This window comes from Stegodyphus dumicola, chromosome 8 (assembly GCF_044657685.1).
Source record: "Stegodyphus dumicola isolate Sdum_Otavi_A_Nest chromosome 8, ASM4465768v1".
Lineage (NCBI taxonomy): Eukaryota > Metazoa > Arthropoda > Arachnida > Araneae > Eresidae > Stegodyphus > Stegodyphus dumicola.
In genome coordinates, this window is record NC_140775.1 from 107193901 (window position 1) to 107211124 (window position 17224).

Here is a 17224-nt window from a genome sequence, read left to right on the forward strand (position 1 = left end):
TAAGTTTCTATGTGTAAAAAAATCAAAAAGGTAAAAATCCACTAGATGTAATTCATAATCTAGCCAAGAGATAGTCCTATGAGCTTGTTGACCAAAAATTGAGATTATTTTAACATTACTTATTCTATGCATTTAAATGTGTTAATGTTTTATGCCATCTTTTTTGTGCAATTGATATGGCTAAAAAACTAATTAGAAACACTGAGAATCAGTTGCCATGGTCATGAGATGATGTTTGCTTTCGCTCTCTTGCCATATAGCTTTTTTGTTGGAAAGGATACAAGAAAGTGATGTAGACCCATACTTGGTATATTTAACCATTATTCTTTTTGCCATGACAATTATTAAGACCAAGTATGATGTTCTGAAGATATGGGAACAGAAAAAATAAAATATAAAGTGGTGGCCTTTTTTTATATTTAAATTAGATTACATTTGATTTTTGTTATTTCATTTAGATTCTGTTTTCTGATCAAGTTGTTAAGAATGTTTCCGTATAATGTTATATATATAAATAGTCATATCTTAGAATCTGCATATACCTGGTAGGTGTTATTATTAGAACCATTCTTTAGGTATGGAAGTGATAAACATATTTTGAGCCAAGTTTCTATATTTAGTGTAGGAAATTTCAGTTATCATGTAGATTAGGTTAGCTATGCTTTCTTATGCTATGTATTCAGAATTTTATACAGTCTAACCAATAAAATGATAAATACCTATTGACAGCAACTTTCCTGTTCAACTCCTCTGCTGCACCAAAGTGCAGTCGCTTCTTGCCTTTGCTTCCATTCACATTTTTTGCAGCTGGTTGCAGAACATTTAGGGAATCATTTATATTCTGCAACATTTTTGGAGACTGAAACATATAAAGTTTGTCAAATAAAGTCTGAATTATGATATATCATTATATATGCTTACTAATAAAAGAAACACAACTTCATACTTAATTAAAAATATGAATATGTAATGATACACTACTTGAAATAGAAAATGGAATGTCATGAAGATTTGGTTTCATTATCATCCAAACTGCAAGGAATACACAGCTGAATTATTTATGCAAGTAATCTGAAATGCAATTTTGATACATGAAAAGTTAGTGAGATAAAAGGGAAGGAAATACAAGCTGTTTATTGTCTCGGAAGACGGATAGTCGAAGAGGCGCCTTGGCAAGCATCACTGAAATCAATTTTGGTAATTAAAACATTTTTGACAAGAGGTTTCATTTTGCAGTTGAAGCATATTTAACATCCTGCCACTGTGCAAAAGATTTACAAAGGTTGGATTGAAGAAGAGAATGTAAATACTGACAAAGGTGCTGGTTCATCTAGACAGACATCATGCTTGAATCAATGCATCTGAATGCATGCAAGGATGGCCCAATCAAACATGATTACTAAAATTATGTGTAATGTGCAGGGAAGTTTCAATATTCCAATGTCAACAAGAAAATGGTTTTCAGATCTTAAAGTGGTTTCTATGAACCCTCAGAGGACCCTATGACTTTTGAGGAGATTTGTGGCAAATTTAATTTAGGGGTGAGTGGACAATGTCAGGGGATCCAAAAATTGTTTAATATCAAATAAAATTATTGTGACCCATTTTCAATATTATGAAAGTTAAAATAAATAGCAATAAATAAAGTGGAAACAATTTTTATGTCTTCAGGAAAATAAAACTTGTTCGCTTCTTATAATATTTCTTTATTGTTTGTAAAGTTGGAAAGCTGCATGCCATTGGTGAAGAACTTATTCTACCAGCTGCAAATGAAGTAATATATAAACCAGCTTTAAATATTATAAAAAAATTAATTCATAATACAGTACAAAAAAGATCTGGTAAAATTACTCAGTGCATAGAAAAATCTTTATGTGAGTACTTAACATTTGAATTCCATGCTGTATAGGGAATACAGCATGACAAGTCAACTTTGCCAGAAAACAAAGCTATGTTTATGCGAGATATGTAAATGAAAAATTTACCAAAAATTGTTATTGTCAAATATTCAGAAACTGATAAGAAAGGTGAAACAATACGTAATGAATTAAAAAGCTTTGTAGATGCAAAAGCTATACCTTTAAGGAATATCCTTTCCGGTGCTACCAATGGTGCTCCGGAAATGGCAAGAGAACACCAAGGCTTTCTAGCATATTTAAAACAAGCTTATACCCAATGCATAATATGCACACTGTGCAAAAAAAAGGGACAGTTCTATATATCCTGTTCTACTGGGTCGATAGACGGATTTCAAATTGCGTTTTCCACGTCTCTAAAGCGCGACTTAGGCTATATACTAGATTTATATATAGCTTTGCTCTAACATAGGTATTTAAACACAAAATTGGACTTTTTCTAAAATAACATACCAATTTTTTTCCAGATTTCGATTCTAGAACTCAAATTATGCCTAGATATTAAATTTTGTAAGTTTTGGTGAGAAATTTATGGAGGAATTTAAAAATTTATCTTAGCAAATTTTTTTCAGTTTGAGCCAAGAATAAGAAGAGTAACTTGGTGAACATAATTTATAGCAACCTATTTTTCTTTGCACACCAGGGGGTGAGAGTCATCGCTCATACTTTCAAATAATTTTAACAAAGTGCGTAAACCACATTTTCTTTATTATCGATTATAATAAATACACCAAATTTCAAAATGTGCCAAAATGTAAATTTACGTATATCTTGGACAATTTTGAATAAAAAAACTCTAATTTTTTGCAGTTATGCTTAGAAATACATCTACTTCAAGATGATGGCAAAAATTTTATAGGTCACAATTCAGAATTTTTGAAAAATTTATAAAAATTATTTAAAAATACAAATTTTAAAAATAAATCATGAAAAATGGGCGAATTTTATTTGAATTGAACCTAAATTGCGAAATATGAAAGGAAGAATCAGAAAAGTTTTATAAAAAAGAAATATTAATAAATATATATCAAATTCAATTAACACCGAGGAGCTAAAATTTTGAGAGCTAATTTTTTGAAAACTACTTGTGCGATTTTTTCAAAACTTAGCAGTTTGGCATAATTTGTGTCGTAAAATCGAAATATGGAAAAAAATTGGCATGTTATTTCAGAAAAAGGTCCGATTTTGTGTCAAAATACCTATATTAGATATATATAAAGCTAATATATATCCTAAGTTGCACTTTCAAGACATGAAAAACGCAAATTGAATTTCATCAATCAGCCCAGCAGAATGGGAGATATAGAACTGTGTCCCCCCTCGCAGTGTACATTCATTAACAACATTCAGTCGTCAAAAATCTTAGTAAATGTTTGTATGGCAGTTATGTCATTAGAGCAGTTAATAAAATCAAATGGAATGGAAGTTAGTTATCTAAAAGTGCATGTTTGGATTGATTTTATGTATTCTTCCTAGCAATTAAAGATAATGACTTGTGGCTCAATTTTAATTAAATTACAAACATGACATGACTTATATGACTGATTCATTTTTCGAATTCAGAAAAACCAATTTGAAGCTGTAAGGTGATCAATTTAGTAAAATACCTGCATTTAGTGTAAAACTTTTTCTATACAAATAAAATGTGGAAAGCGAAGAATGCTCTCAGTTCCCAAATTTTTCAAAACTGAAAAAACAAGTTGAAGATTTGCTTGTTTAATATTGTAATTACTTAACGACTCTTCATTCCGACCTCAACAAAAGATTTGAAGACATTTTTCATTTGGCTATTCTCGATTGGGTGTTGGTTCCTTTTGCAAGCAGACACACAAATTGAGATGTATTAATGCTAAAACAGGATCACTTTACCGAATTGCTTACAAATGACAAGCTGAAGCCAATGTCTGCGCATGCGTCAACGCGACGCATGCGCAGAAAGTTTAGCTTTGAGGTCCAGATTATGGGTGTCCGAATTAATGACTTTTGACTGTATAATGGTATTCAGACAAAGCCTCTTGGATAACAAAATGGCACAGGATTGTGTACAGCAATGGATCTCGCTTATGTTTCATTAATGACAGCTGCCAAATAAGAGTTTGGAGGTGATATAAAGACATGTTTAATCCTGCTGTAACTGCTAAATACCATACTGCTAAACAATGCAACATCCTGACTTCAGGTGAGATTTGAAACCAGTTGCATATGGCTTATATTCAGAGACCCAGTTAGTGCATGATATCTGGGTGTAGTACTGCAGCTACTTTCAATGGGTACAAAATATTCCTATACAGCAAGAGAGCACCAAGTCACAGTGACTGAACAAATGCCCATAGGAAAAATGCTCGCAGGTATAAAAGCTCACAGGAAAAAAGCCCACATGGAAATATGCCCACATAGAAAAAAAGCTCACTTAGAAATATGCTCTCATAGTCCACATTGACACATGCTCACATTAACCTTTTCAGGGGCGGTATATAAAAGAATGAAAATTGTAAAATTTTGCATGCACTGTAAATATTTTATACTACTGCCCCTGTACGACATTTCCCCCCCTCTAACTGCCAATAGTTAAATTTCTTTTCTTTTCTTTTCTTTTTTTTTTAACTCTATTTTTGCATACTTTTGATGTGTATCTATAAAAATTGATGTTTGAATGTAGTTATTTAAGTTTAATTATAAGTTTACAATTATAATTATTAATATTAATTTATATATATTATTAGTTACAAAATTAACATTTTTAGGCACCTTTATGATGCTCAGTTGAACACATTTATGCAAAATATGTGAAAAATGTTTTTGAAAGTGATTTAAATTCAGTAGCTTTATTTTATCAAAAATTTAACAAATATAACACTGCACACATAAACTGCATAATACTATAATTGAACCAGCATTATGCAGTTAAAATTATGTTACAAGGAAATGTGATTCAGCCTCAAAAATGAAAATCTACATTTTTGAAGTCATTGTATTTTATGCTTTAAATAATTTATAAAAAGAACATACTTAGGCATTTTCTTATAACCAGTCATATAAAACTCAAACATTTGCTTCTTCATTTTTCCTCCCCAAAGATAAATGTTTTGCGTTTGAAATTGGCCTTACCCCATGTGATGCTCTGTGGTAAACAGGGAATTGGTTGTGTTTTCAATTGAAAAACTAGCCTTAGAAATAATCTTCCCCTTTCGTCAAGTGTGAAGATCCGTTGTGATAACAGCCTATTCATATTCTTACCCGAGAAAATTTATTTTATGTTGCTTAGTCTCTTACCTGAAAGCTAACAAAGACAATCCCTTAAAAGCATGCTTTTAAATTAGCAGTAGTTCCATTCTGATAGACTGTGAAAGTGGATCTGAAGCACATTCCTATTTTTTGCGACTTGTAAGTGAGCTTTCCTTTGTGGTCTTATTACAATACTGGTGAAGATTGGATTGGATTATTCAATTATGGCAAAGCACACGAGGGTTATCTGCCTGAAGGGAGGGATGCCTTCATGGAGTTTCTAAGAAATACTGGTGAAGAAAGCATGACCAAATTAGCCATCAATCAACTTTCATGACAATTACAGAAAAACCATCCTCCACTTACAATACCCGTAATTTTATATCCTGATTTGATGCATTTGTAAAATTTTCGTCAGTGGCTGAGTATCGTTTAAACTAATAAGTATAATGACAATATTCTATAAAGTTGTCTGAAGTATTTGTGCTTTATCATCAGCGTTGAGAGGTTGAAGAACGAAATAAATACGTTTTAGTATCTACTAAACCTTTTTTAGAAATATACAATTCACAACCACCCAAAAAAAGGTAAATATATATTAATATATCTGGGTTTCAATTACTTACATTTTTGAGTTACTATCAGTATCATTTCTTAGAGATGTCGACAAAGCTGATCAATAAAATGCAAGTCAGTGAAAACTCAAGGAGAAGAAATAATGCATGAACCAACAAATCATTGCCATGATTCTTGATGATTATTGCGTACAGACGATAAAGGCCAATATTGAGAAAAATGAAATGAAGAAAGCAATCAAAGCTATAAGCACTACACCTCGAAATGTCATGGACGATGTGATGAGTGAAATCAGTACTGAAGCACTGTCATATTTGCCAAAAAATTCTTCTCTCACTCGAAGTCTTCAAAATAACACACACACACACACACAAATATACATTTTAATGTACCTGATCAATATATTCAATTAATTCTATTTGATAGAGGTGTTGATGATCCAGACAGAATTTTGGTACTTAGTGATAAAGAATTGTTATTGGAATTAACAAAAGATACTATTTATGGAGATGGCACTTTTGATAAATTTCCCAGTTTGTTTTATCAACTACACTTGCCATGCAAAGGTTGGTAATTCTTATCCACCTTGTATATACATATTATTAACAAAGAAGATAGAAGGTATCTATGCAAAAATGTTTAATATAATTAAAAATTTACTTCCGGATTTGTCTCCCGACAAAGTTTTAGACGATTCTGAAAAGGCATGTATGAACACTTCTGCCATTGTTTTTCCACATGCTGAGATAAAAGGATGTTACTTTCACTTATGCCTATGCACTGTAAGAAAAATGTCATATGTTGGTCTAAAGAATGAATTTGAAACAAACATCGACTACAAAATAAAGATAAAATTACTTGCGGCCTTATCGTTTGTTCCCCCGCATGAAGTACAAAGAGTTTACGATCAACTTGCTAATACATATCCCGACGAAGATAGGTACAATGAAATTCTTACATATTTTTTTTTTTTTTTTTTTTAGATACAACCAGGGGCCCTAGAGGTAGAAGACCACAGTTTCCAATTGACGTGTGGATCATTACAAAGCAGCCTTAAAAAAAATCTCCTAAACCACAAATTGTTGCGAAAGCTTTCAAGACGCACTAAATTCATTATTTAATTATATAACCATCCTAGTATGTGGTTTTTATTGACAGTAAAAAAAGGAAAATATGAAAACTTACATTTGGTAATCATGAATTGTGCAAGAAACTATGATGAAATGGATGACAAAATTAGTTATTTATGTATATTAGCTAATATTCAGTAAGTTTATGCATTTATAACTTTTAGAAATATATATTTATGATTTATATATAATAAGGTATTTTACATAATTTAAATAAAATAATTATTTCTATTTGCTTATTCTTCTAAATGCTTAGATTATAAAATGTGTACATATATTTACTATTATTTTTTTAACAATTAAAATTGTAATAATTTTTCACTGTACATTCTGTTTCATTTTTACTTCCTTCCTCTTCTCCTTTTCTTAATTCAAAATGGCCCATTTGTTAATCTTATATAGCAGCTGAATTTACACATAAGTCATAGTTTTTGAAATATATACTATAGATGTTTTGCCAAGTTAAATAATTTTTCTTTAAAAAAATCAAGTACAGTCAAAAGTCGTTAATCGGGACTTCGGCGATTCCGGATTATAGATCATCAGTTTAAATCTGGTAAGATGGCATGCAGAAATTACAAAATTAAAAATATGAAACCATAATTTATGAAATAAAGAACAATTATGATCTAAAGGGTATCAAAATTTACAAAAAGAAAAAGCTTAATATTTATTTGTTTACTTTATTAAGCATTTCTTTCAATGTAAGTTGCTTCGTTTCATGTGATAATACTTTCTCTTTAACCCCTTAACTGCCGCGGGCGTATATATACGCCTTGCTCAGCTGATGCGTTAACTGCCCCGGCGTATATATACGCCCTTACAAAATACTATCAGTTGCTTTGCGCTGCTACCCGTTAAACTATTCGCAAACTTTTGGAATGCAACACCAGAATGACCTTGACGAAGTATGTGAAGGAGGATATTATTTCAGAGAAGTGTGGGGAGAAATTGGAGAGAGGGACGTGTCTAAAGTGCTGAAAGTAATGACTGCGTGGTATTGGCTAGTGTTGTTTGAGTAAAACTTTTTTTTTTTTTTTTTTTTATTCTGTGTCCTCTGTTTTCGTTTACTTTTTGTAGTAGGTTCCAGGAATAAAGAAAGACATAACGGATGTTTCAAACCCATTTATCTTTCTTGAATTATTTTTTGATGAACTGCTCGTGCTTTATATTACTACTGAAACTAATTGTTTTGTAAACGAGTATATGAACCAACAACACCTTGCAAACGAAAAATCAAGAACAATATCGTGGCATTCAACCAATTCAGAACAAATATATGTTTTTATAGGCATACTGATTTCACAAGGTATATAACACTGAAACATGATATTACACTTTACTGGTCTAAAAATGAATTGATCGAAACCCCATTATAGGGACCTTTTTTATTATAAAAACATCATTTTTATTATACTTACATCTTTTTATTATATTTTTACTCAAAATATTAAATTTTGTGCATGCATTTTTTTTTTTTTTTTTACTGTTTATTTTGTGAAACTAAACAATTTTTAGAAAGTAAAATTTGCTCTTATTTTCCCCCTAATAAATCACATAACTACGTGCGGATATGTGAAAAACCGTGGCACTGGGGAATGAATCTTGTACGTTAGGGGTTAATTCTATTAAACAGACATAATTTCTTGTTTAGTTACAAAGTTCCGCTGTTCAAGTCCTATAATTGCTGTGTTGAGAATACCGACTAATTTGTCAATCGAAATGTTTTCGTTTTCAATAACCTCTGGGTCACTTTCTTCACTATCGGAAGCGAATTATAATGACGAGGAACTTGATTTAAATCATATCAAAGACGGAGTACATCGAGATGAAATACTACACTTAGTAAGGAATTATAAGCCAAATAAAATATAAACCATCTGCCCTGAAGATAAGGATAGTGCTGACAGATCAACTTTCAATCCGCCGCGTGAAATTGATAAACAGATTTCGGATTTCAAAACATACTTTCGCTTTGTAGATACAAATTACATATTAGTAAATATTTATTGGAAATTCTATTTGACATAATCGAAAGTTCAAGCTTACTTTTATGAAATTGCTCTAACAGTCTGCAAAAAATAATAAGCCGGATCGAATTCGAAGATTAAGGAACAACGCAATCTGCAACATTAACTGAATTTTTAGCTTAGCTTAGACCTCCGTTACACATTAAACGCGCATGCGCACAAACATATTCGCAGATGTAAAGGTCTTACGCGCACTCTTAAACGCCTGTTTGCATCCATGAACGCGACGCATGCGCAGAAAGTTTGTAGCTTTGAGGTCCGGATTATAGATCATTCCGGATTATGGGTGTCCGAATTAATGACTTTTGACTGTAGTTGTACGATGTTCAAATCGATTAATTAATGATTGATCAATGTAAGGATATTTCTATGTTAATTATTTATCAGTGGGCTTACTTCCATGACAACATTATTCTGAGTGCGCATATTTCTAAGCGAGCTTCCATGTGAGCTTTTTTCTATGAGAGCATATTTCTGGGTGGACTTTTTTCCCCCATGAGCATTATTCCTGTAGGCTTTTTTCCTAGAACCCTAAGCCACACATGACATTCAGCAAAATAAAGCCCCGTAAGGTACCCAGCTGCACTCTTAGTCAATGAGGTTTTGAGATTTCACACATCAAACACTAAAGAGACATCACACTGGCGGAGAAACATGATTCTTTGATCTGCCCCCAATTTCAGTTGGAGGATGAACCATGAAGGATAGTCGAAAGTATATGATCATCCATCCCTTAAACACGCTATTCACATGCTGATTACACCAGTCCCTCAAAGGCTCTGTGAGAAGTGGCCTTATCTTATTCTAAAAATTTTGCACATATGCTACCTAATGTAACTATAAATATTTATAGTTAAAGTATTTTGTACCTTCATTAATGTATGAAATTCAGTAGCTGTCAAGATAAATAGTATCATAATGCTAATGACAACTGGAGATCATTTCCTATAATTTAGCAACTGAATAATTTATCAATGTGTGAAAAAAAAAACTGCTAACTGCATACTGTGTTTTAATGTTAATACAGCAATGCACACTTACCAGTAATAACCAGATGTTTGTCAATATAAATATAGTAAAAATCGTTAACACTGTCATGTGCCTTTGTGCATTTTTACAACTCAATAAGTAAGCAATCATAGTCAAATTTAATGTTTTGACCTTGCAGAAGTGACACTAAAAAAAATGTCAAAACAAAGAAGAGTGTTCAACTGAAAACTAAGCATTATTCCACTCAAATCTTTCAAAAGCGCTAACAATGACAGCCATCAAGAGACATACTACCATGTTGTGCAGCATACATAAACCTATGAACAGGACATAAATAAGCTGATAAGTGCTTTACCAGTACTCCAACCCTGCTGATATCAAAGTGAAATGGAATTAAGAAAACTGTTATTAAATAAATCAGATAATAAATAAAAAATAATGAAAAATAATATAGATTAAATTTAAAAGAGATGATATATTTATTTAACATTTTAAATATCTCATTATTTTATTATCATAAATATAAGCATCAGTTTACAATACAAAATTTTGATTTTACTTGAGTAAGAGAACCAAAAGAATATGACGGCAATCTTTGATAAATGATTTCCTTTGCATTTTTAAAAGAGGTTTTCTGCATTGGAGTCACAAATATATTCTTCTTGCCAAGAATGCTGAAAATATATATATTCAACAAATATGTTATATATATGCATCTCATATGCCTAGTAACATCTTTGCTAAACTAATAAAGAGTAATCAAGTTTATAAAAGAAGTTTTTCACTTTTGAATGGCAATAAAATAAAACTGATATTCAAAAAAGCACATAAACTGATACATGCTGCAAAAAATTTATAACCAAGGGAGTTGTTAAAAACTTCAACAATTAAAGATTTCTACAAATGAATTGACTATTTATTTACTCTAACACCACTGCAGCTAAATATATAAATATAATTTTAGGTGACGAACACTGGGTTCATCATTCACGATGGAGGAAGCAAGATTCAGCAGTGTTTTTTATTTTTTACTTTGTACTAAGGGGTATGCTAAAAAAGAAAAGTAAAAAATTTTCTCCCTGCCTTAATTGAAGAGTGTCGCTACTGATGTGTGAAAGTATTCTATTTGAGGAAGAATACAGATTATTGTGCTAGCAACACTTGTGAGGATAGGTGTTTTCTATTTTTAGTGTGCTAAAAGTATGATTAAACTGACCTTCCGTGGCTTCTGTTGAAAAGATTCAAGTGTGTAAGGCTGACAGTACTATTTTATCTCAGTAAAATGGATGAGTAGTTTGCTATATTTTATGAGTTCAAAGGCAGTGTAGCTTGCTTAGATGTTTTGTTTTGATTTTCATTGGTTTAAAAAAAATAATTTTTAAAAGATATCATCCAGAGTATTTTCTTGCAAGTTTTATGTATTGCAAAATATTATAGGATATTTTTGCTATATTATACATAGGTTGGGGCAAAAGTCATGGCAACTCTTTTTTTTCTTGAAGATACCAGTCCGGTTGGAAAATGTGACATATACAGATGACAGGACAAGGTCTTAACTACATGTGTGGACAAAGAATAGCACTGAAATATCATAACACACGGATTTATTACGGTAGTATACAGGGCAATATGGCCTTCACCGTGCAAAAGAATGATAACACAATACACATAAAGTTGACATGAGTCCCTGTAGTTCTGTGCAGTCACTTTTCTGCCACGAGGAACAAAGTGGCAAACAATGACACCCCTGACGTCATACGCGACGATCATCATCAATTTGACTAGGAAAGGATTCTGACGGACCTTCTGCTACCTTGGTGATCCAGGATGTCGCCACTCCGCAGACTGTCATTTCAGTTCTGGTTTGTATGCCCTGGCCCAAAATTCATCGCTGCCGATTATTCGTGAAAAGAATTGATCACTGTCCTGTTGCCAGCGTGCAAAGTGGTCGGAGCATATTACATAGCACACCCACCTTTGAACTTCCGTCGGTGCATGCGGTACCCACCGCGAAGCGATTTTGCATAGCTGTAGCTCATTACGCAATATCCTGTGGATGGTGCGTTTCTCGATGCCACTTGCCCTCTCTAACTCCAGTAACGTCCATAGTCTGTCTTCATCCACAAGGTGCTCAACGACGGCACACTCATCGGTCGTTCCGAACGTTGCTCATTACTGGTTGACACACGTCCTTGCTGAAACTTTCTTACCCAACGTGCTACTGTATGATATGGTAGGGCATTATTCACAAGGGCTTCTACTAATTCACTGTGACATTCCATCACATTTCTCCCTCGAAGAACGGCTAGTTTGATGTAAGCACGCTGCTCAACACTGGTTATTTCCATCTCGCACAACACTCACCAACTGACTGATTGTAGAGCCCTCACTACCACACAGCCAGCTATCACAGAGCTGTCTATTGTTCTGCATATACACTATGCCTGCAGAACTTCCACATGACACATATATGCTTTGTGATCCATTCACATATCTACAAGAAAAAAATAGTTGCCATGACTTTTGCCCCAACCCTCGTATTTTGCTACATTTTTAGTTTGTGCTAAATATATTTACCATTACAGTTTATTTTGTATATCTGAAGGTTAATTTAAAATTTGTTTTGGTGTTTTTGTATATCACGCTCTGAAAATGTCTTTTCCAGAAAAACGCCAAAAGCACAATTTAAAACTTCTTGTAGAACAGCTGGATTTAAGAATTGAACTGTAAGTGAAAAACTGCAAAATTTCAATCAAGTACTAAAAGTAGTAGAGATTATGAGGAAGAATTTGAGGAGACTATGTTTGAGACTATTATGTTAGAAAGAATCGAATGGGAACAAATAAAAAAATTAATGCTAGAATTAGAAAGAGATTCATTAGAAAAAGGGAGCAAAGAGAATGTGAGGTAAAGCAAAGGAAAATGCATATTAATTTTGAAGTAAAAAGATCAAAATCAGAGGCTATTTAGCCTCTGATTTTGATTAGCTAAGGAACTAGAGAATTCCCCCAATCTGAAAATGTTCAATGAAATGACAAACTTGGATTTAAGATGATCAATTCCAGAGTTAAATTTTAATCAATTGAATATTAGTTTATATCTTATTACTTTCAAACATTGGATGAAAAGAGTGCACATTGAGAAATGGTAACTCTTCTATTAAGCCTGTTACCTCTAGAAATAGTGCAGCTTATGGCAAAAGAGCTAGATCATCTGGCTGAAAATTTGGACCTTATAACAGAAGTTCAAATTGAACCTCGTGGTTCAAATTCTCCAAAAGTTCAAATTGAACCACGAGGCATTCAGGCAAAAATTTTTTCAACATCAGTAGAAAGCTGAGATTCACCTTACTTTAAATAAATAAGAATTTACTTATAAGAATGGCTTGCAGGCTTAGATGTTAAAACATCCAAACAGGGAAAGATTTAATGGTAACTGACCAATTAAAGAAATAAGTAAAACCAGAGATAAAAGAACATTTCTTAGATGAGTCGGCATGAAATTATCCAAACTCTACAATAACTACTAAGATGTTACGAAGATAGCATCAAAACCTTTGATAAAATTGTCAAAAGTGAGAAAACTGTTCTATCGACATCCGAAGTAAAAAAGAAAGAATCCAAGTTAGAAAATAGGCCGAAATGTAACCTTTCCCTAACATGGGATGGGTGAATCAAAATGAATTTGAAAAGAAAATATTCCCAAAGTGCTACTACTGAATGAGCTTGGGCATGTGAGGCCAACATATCCAAAATTAGAGAAAAATCAACAATCTGAGCCATTTAATGATATCAAAGAGAACATTCAGAATAGTTTCCTTAACTCTTATATGAGAAACAGGGAGATGAATGAAAAGTTATAAAAGAAGACTAATACAATGTTATAAAAGCTTATAAAAGAAGTTCCACATTTCTGAATGACAATGATATTTTGGGGGGGAGGGGAAACTGCTATTCAAAAAAACACGTAAATTGACATGCTGTAAAAAGTTTGCTACCAAGAATGTTGTTCTAAAAATTTTTTAATAATTAAAAATTTCCATAAATGTACTGAGTGTTTAATCTAACAACAGTGCAATATATATAAGGTGTCCTGAAAGTAAGTATCTACTTTTGTGTAATCAGACATTTCTTAAAAAATCCTGTATCAAAATATATAATATCCCATATCAAAAGAGTAAAAATGAATGAAGTAAGAGAAAAATTTCAATTTTCAGTCTTTATTTCTATGCATATAAAATCATCTCCATAGATGTTTACCCAATCATAATGAAATCCAATAAATTGCTATTTACACTGATTCTTAAAATTAAGAAGCAGGAACTTTTGACAGGGAAGGAAAGCGAGGAGATATTAGCAAGATGGAAGCCAGGAAAAAAGTGAAGCAGTTTATATAAATTTATACAAGTACATGATTCTTAAAATTAAGAAGCAGGCACTTTTGACAGGGAAGGAAAGACTAGAACTTGACTAGGCCTTATTTTGGGGGAAACCAATGCCAACCATCTGCCATATTTTTCTGCCAACTGCTTTTGTCACAAACTAACCATACTTCTAAATTTAATGCTTTTACTTTATGTTTTCAAGGCATTCTTAATTTTAAAGTTATTCGTTTAAGATTTGAAAAATACTTACAGTTTATGCGTTTGCAACACATTACATATTTAAAATATATACTGTGTTACAATCAAGCCTAGATAAATTACATTGTGCTGAGATAAAAATAAAAGTTATATTTCAAAAATATATAATAACCGTTTTCCTTAAAAATAACTTTTCTGTTGGAGATATGTTTCTTAATTTTTGAAATAAATGAAATATTTTAGATTGATAGTGAAATTAGGACATTTTAGTTGCCATGAATACATCAATTTATGGTAGAAATCCTGGCCACCTTTAGAGGTGGTCGTCAGCATAAGGATATTTATAAAAAACAAATAGGAAATTTTAGAAAAGTATTCAACAACCATCTATATATTTTTAATGCAATGTAATGAAATGCATTATATTAATCTGACAAAAAATAAATTTTACTTACTAACCTGTATGCTGGAGATAAGGCAAAGGGTGATTGTTCAGTGTTTAAAGTAGATGATTCAGTCTGAAAATGTGAATTTTTTTGTTTAGAAACATATATGAACAAACAAAAAACAAGGAAGATTTTGTTAAAATTGTCTCATATGAATTAGAACATCGTGAAACTACTATTTCATTGCTGCCCATAGTTCAAAGACTTAGAGAAAAGCACAATTCTTATTGCAGAAAAGAAAGGCATGTGATCCAGGTTTTCTCTTTCCTATACACATAAAAACCAACATAGCTACATAAAAACCCCTCCTTAGAAATATTCCCTCTTTGCATGGAGGATGGACAGATAAAACTGTATATTTAAGAAGTAAATATTCATATGGGAAAAAAAAATCAGTAAAAATATTTAATAAAAATCTGTTAAATTTGAACACAATAGTAGTTTTTTTAAAGATAATATAACAAAAATTTATTGATTTAAAAATAAAGTATATGACATTAGAAGTAACGTATATTATTAAGCATAAAAATTGATGCAGTTTGTATTCTTTGGCTCTTTTTAATGTTTTAGAAGATTCATTCAATGACAGTATGATAAGCCTCTTAGGCAGGATATTACACTTATCAGAGTAGTTATTTGGCTTTAAAGAGCCCCTAATACTGTGAAATCACAAATATTTTCCAATGCAAAATGGAATACTGTAATAGATCACTTGGAATAATTCATAAGAAACTGCCCCTTTTATTTACAGATACTTGAAAATGATGCTGATGAAAAAGGAATGTTTAAATATAATAATAAATAAAAATAATATGGTTTTTAAATAAATAAAACTCTTATAGCTGTTAAAACCTATTATTGAAGCCCTGGACAGGATGCAAAAACTGTTGTAATATGTTAATGGAATTTCATCATACTAATGGTGATCATAATTTTATAGAAACTTCTGAAATGCAGTTAAAATTGGTTTTAAACAGACAGTAACTTAAGACTGTTTTAGCTTCTACGTTTCATCTAAAGAACATGAGATCCAAAATATCAACTGCATAAGAAGAAAGTGCTAGGAAACAACTTCATGATATAAATCCCAATTTTCTGCCTTGTAATTTTTAGTTTGTTGAGAATTTCTTTATGTATGGCACAGAGAAGCATATTTTCACTTAACATATTTTGTTTCACAATATCATCATATAAAAAAGCACAGAAACTGAAGATTTGATGAACACCACACATGCATACTTTAGCCTAACGGTGCATGTTTTCTCCTCTTTGTCTTGTGACACAGAGTCGTCTAGACTATAGAGGAGAATCTCACGATAATAGATGTTATGCACTGTATGCCAGCAGAATATTATGTTTCTAATTTTGTGTGTAAACTATATTTACTTTTGTTCATCCTATTCATATGTATACTATATGAAAATGCTCACACCATGTCATGCTCATGTAAAATATATCTAGAACCCACCTTATGACGAATATATGACAAGAACAAAAATAATTCTTACATAACAGAGAAAGCACAAGAATATTAACCACTCCTGACATTCACTTAAAAATACTACTGTTGCCCATTCACTTTGTAATACTGTATACAAAAACATTCTTTTAAAAAATTTTACAATAAAAATAGTTCCAGCAACAAAACTAGAATTTAATGGGCTTCATTATTGTCAATATAATAATGGAATTCCAAATTTTAAAAAATTTTTGTTGAAGGATATAAAGTTAGTTGAAAAAGTTAAAGTTAAGTTGAAAACCCAAAAAATACAACAAAATTTTAATTATATGACTTTTCTTTCAAGGTTTATTTAACACAATAAAGGACTACACAGCTATCTTCCTAAGAACAGATGCTTTGTGTAGAGTCTTTTGAAACTCATACTTTATGTTACACATGGGCGAAACAGTGGAAACCCTACAACAGCTGACTTATGCAATCATCAGGAACTGAATCTAGGATGAACTATCAGAATTTGACAGTTATATTCGCTTGGCCATTATCTCTTTTAAAGTTTATTAAATTAAACACAGAAATAAGAATGCTTATACATCTTAACACTAACATGAATTACAAAAAGTGAAACGGAAAGAATGAATGATAGAGAAAACAGACCTTGCTTTTATTCCAGAAATGACTAATAATGTAATCCTTCATTTCTGAATTAAACTCTTTATTATAAAATACTGTGATAAACTTCTTTTCTCCTTCACTTAAAACTTGTTTATATACCTGAAAATATAAATGTGAAATATTTTAACATAAGGAATAAAAATACTTTGAGAATGGTTCCATTATTTATATAAATTTATCTTAGAAGATGCTTTT

The 17224-nt window shown here is 31.6% G+C and overlaps 1 protein-coding gene across 7 annotated transcripts in view; it reads right to left on the reverse strand.

Moving 5' to 3' along the window:
• LOC118203952 (retinoblastoma-associated protein-like) overlaps nt 1–17224 on the reverse strand; it is a 168095-nt gene that overhangs the window by 15968 nt on the left and 134903 nt on the right. For 6 of the 7 annotated variants that reach the window (XM_085822241.1, XM_085822237.1, XM_085822238.1 and 3 more), the window contains 5 exons: nt 17012–17128; nt 14909–14967; nt 10427–10541; nt 6378–6497; nt 720–859 (listed from right to left, as the gene is read on the reverse strand). In XM_085822241.1, coding sequence (XP_085678367.1) covers nt 720–859; nt 6378–6497; nt 10427–10541; nt 14909–14967; nt 17012–17128 — 551 coding nt within the window. The remainder of the gene's footprint in view (nt 1–719; nt 860–6377; nt 6498–10426; nt 10542–14908; nt 14968–17011; nt 17129–17224) is intronic. The other variant, XM_085822242.1, reaches the window with a different exon arrangement.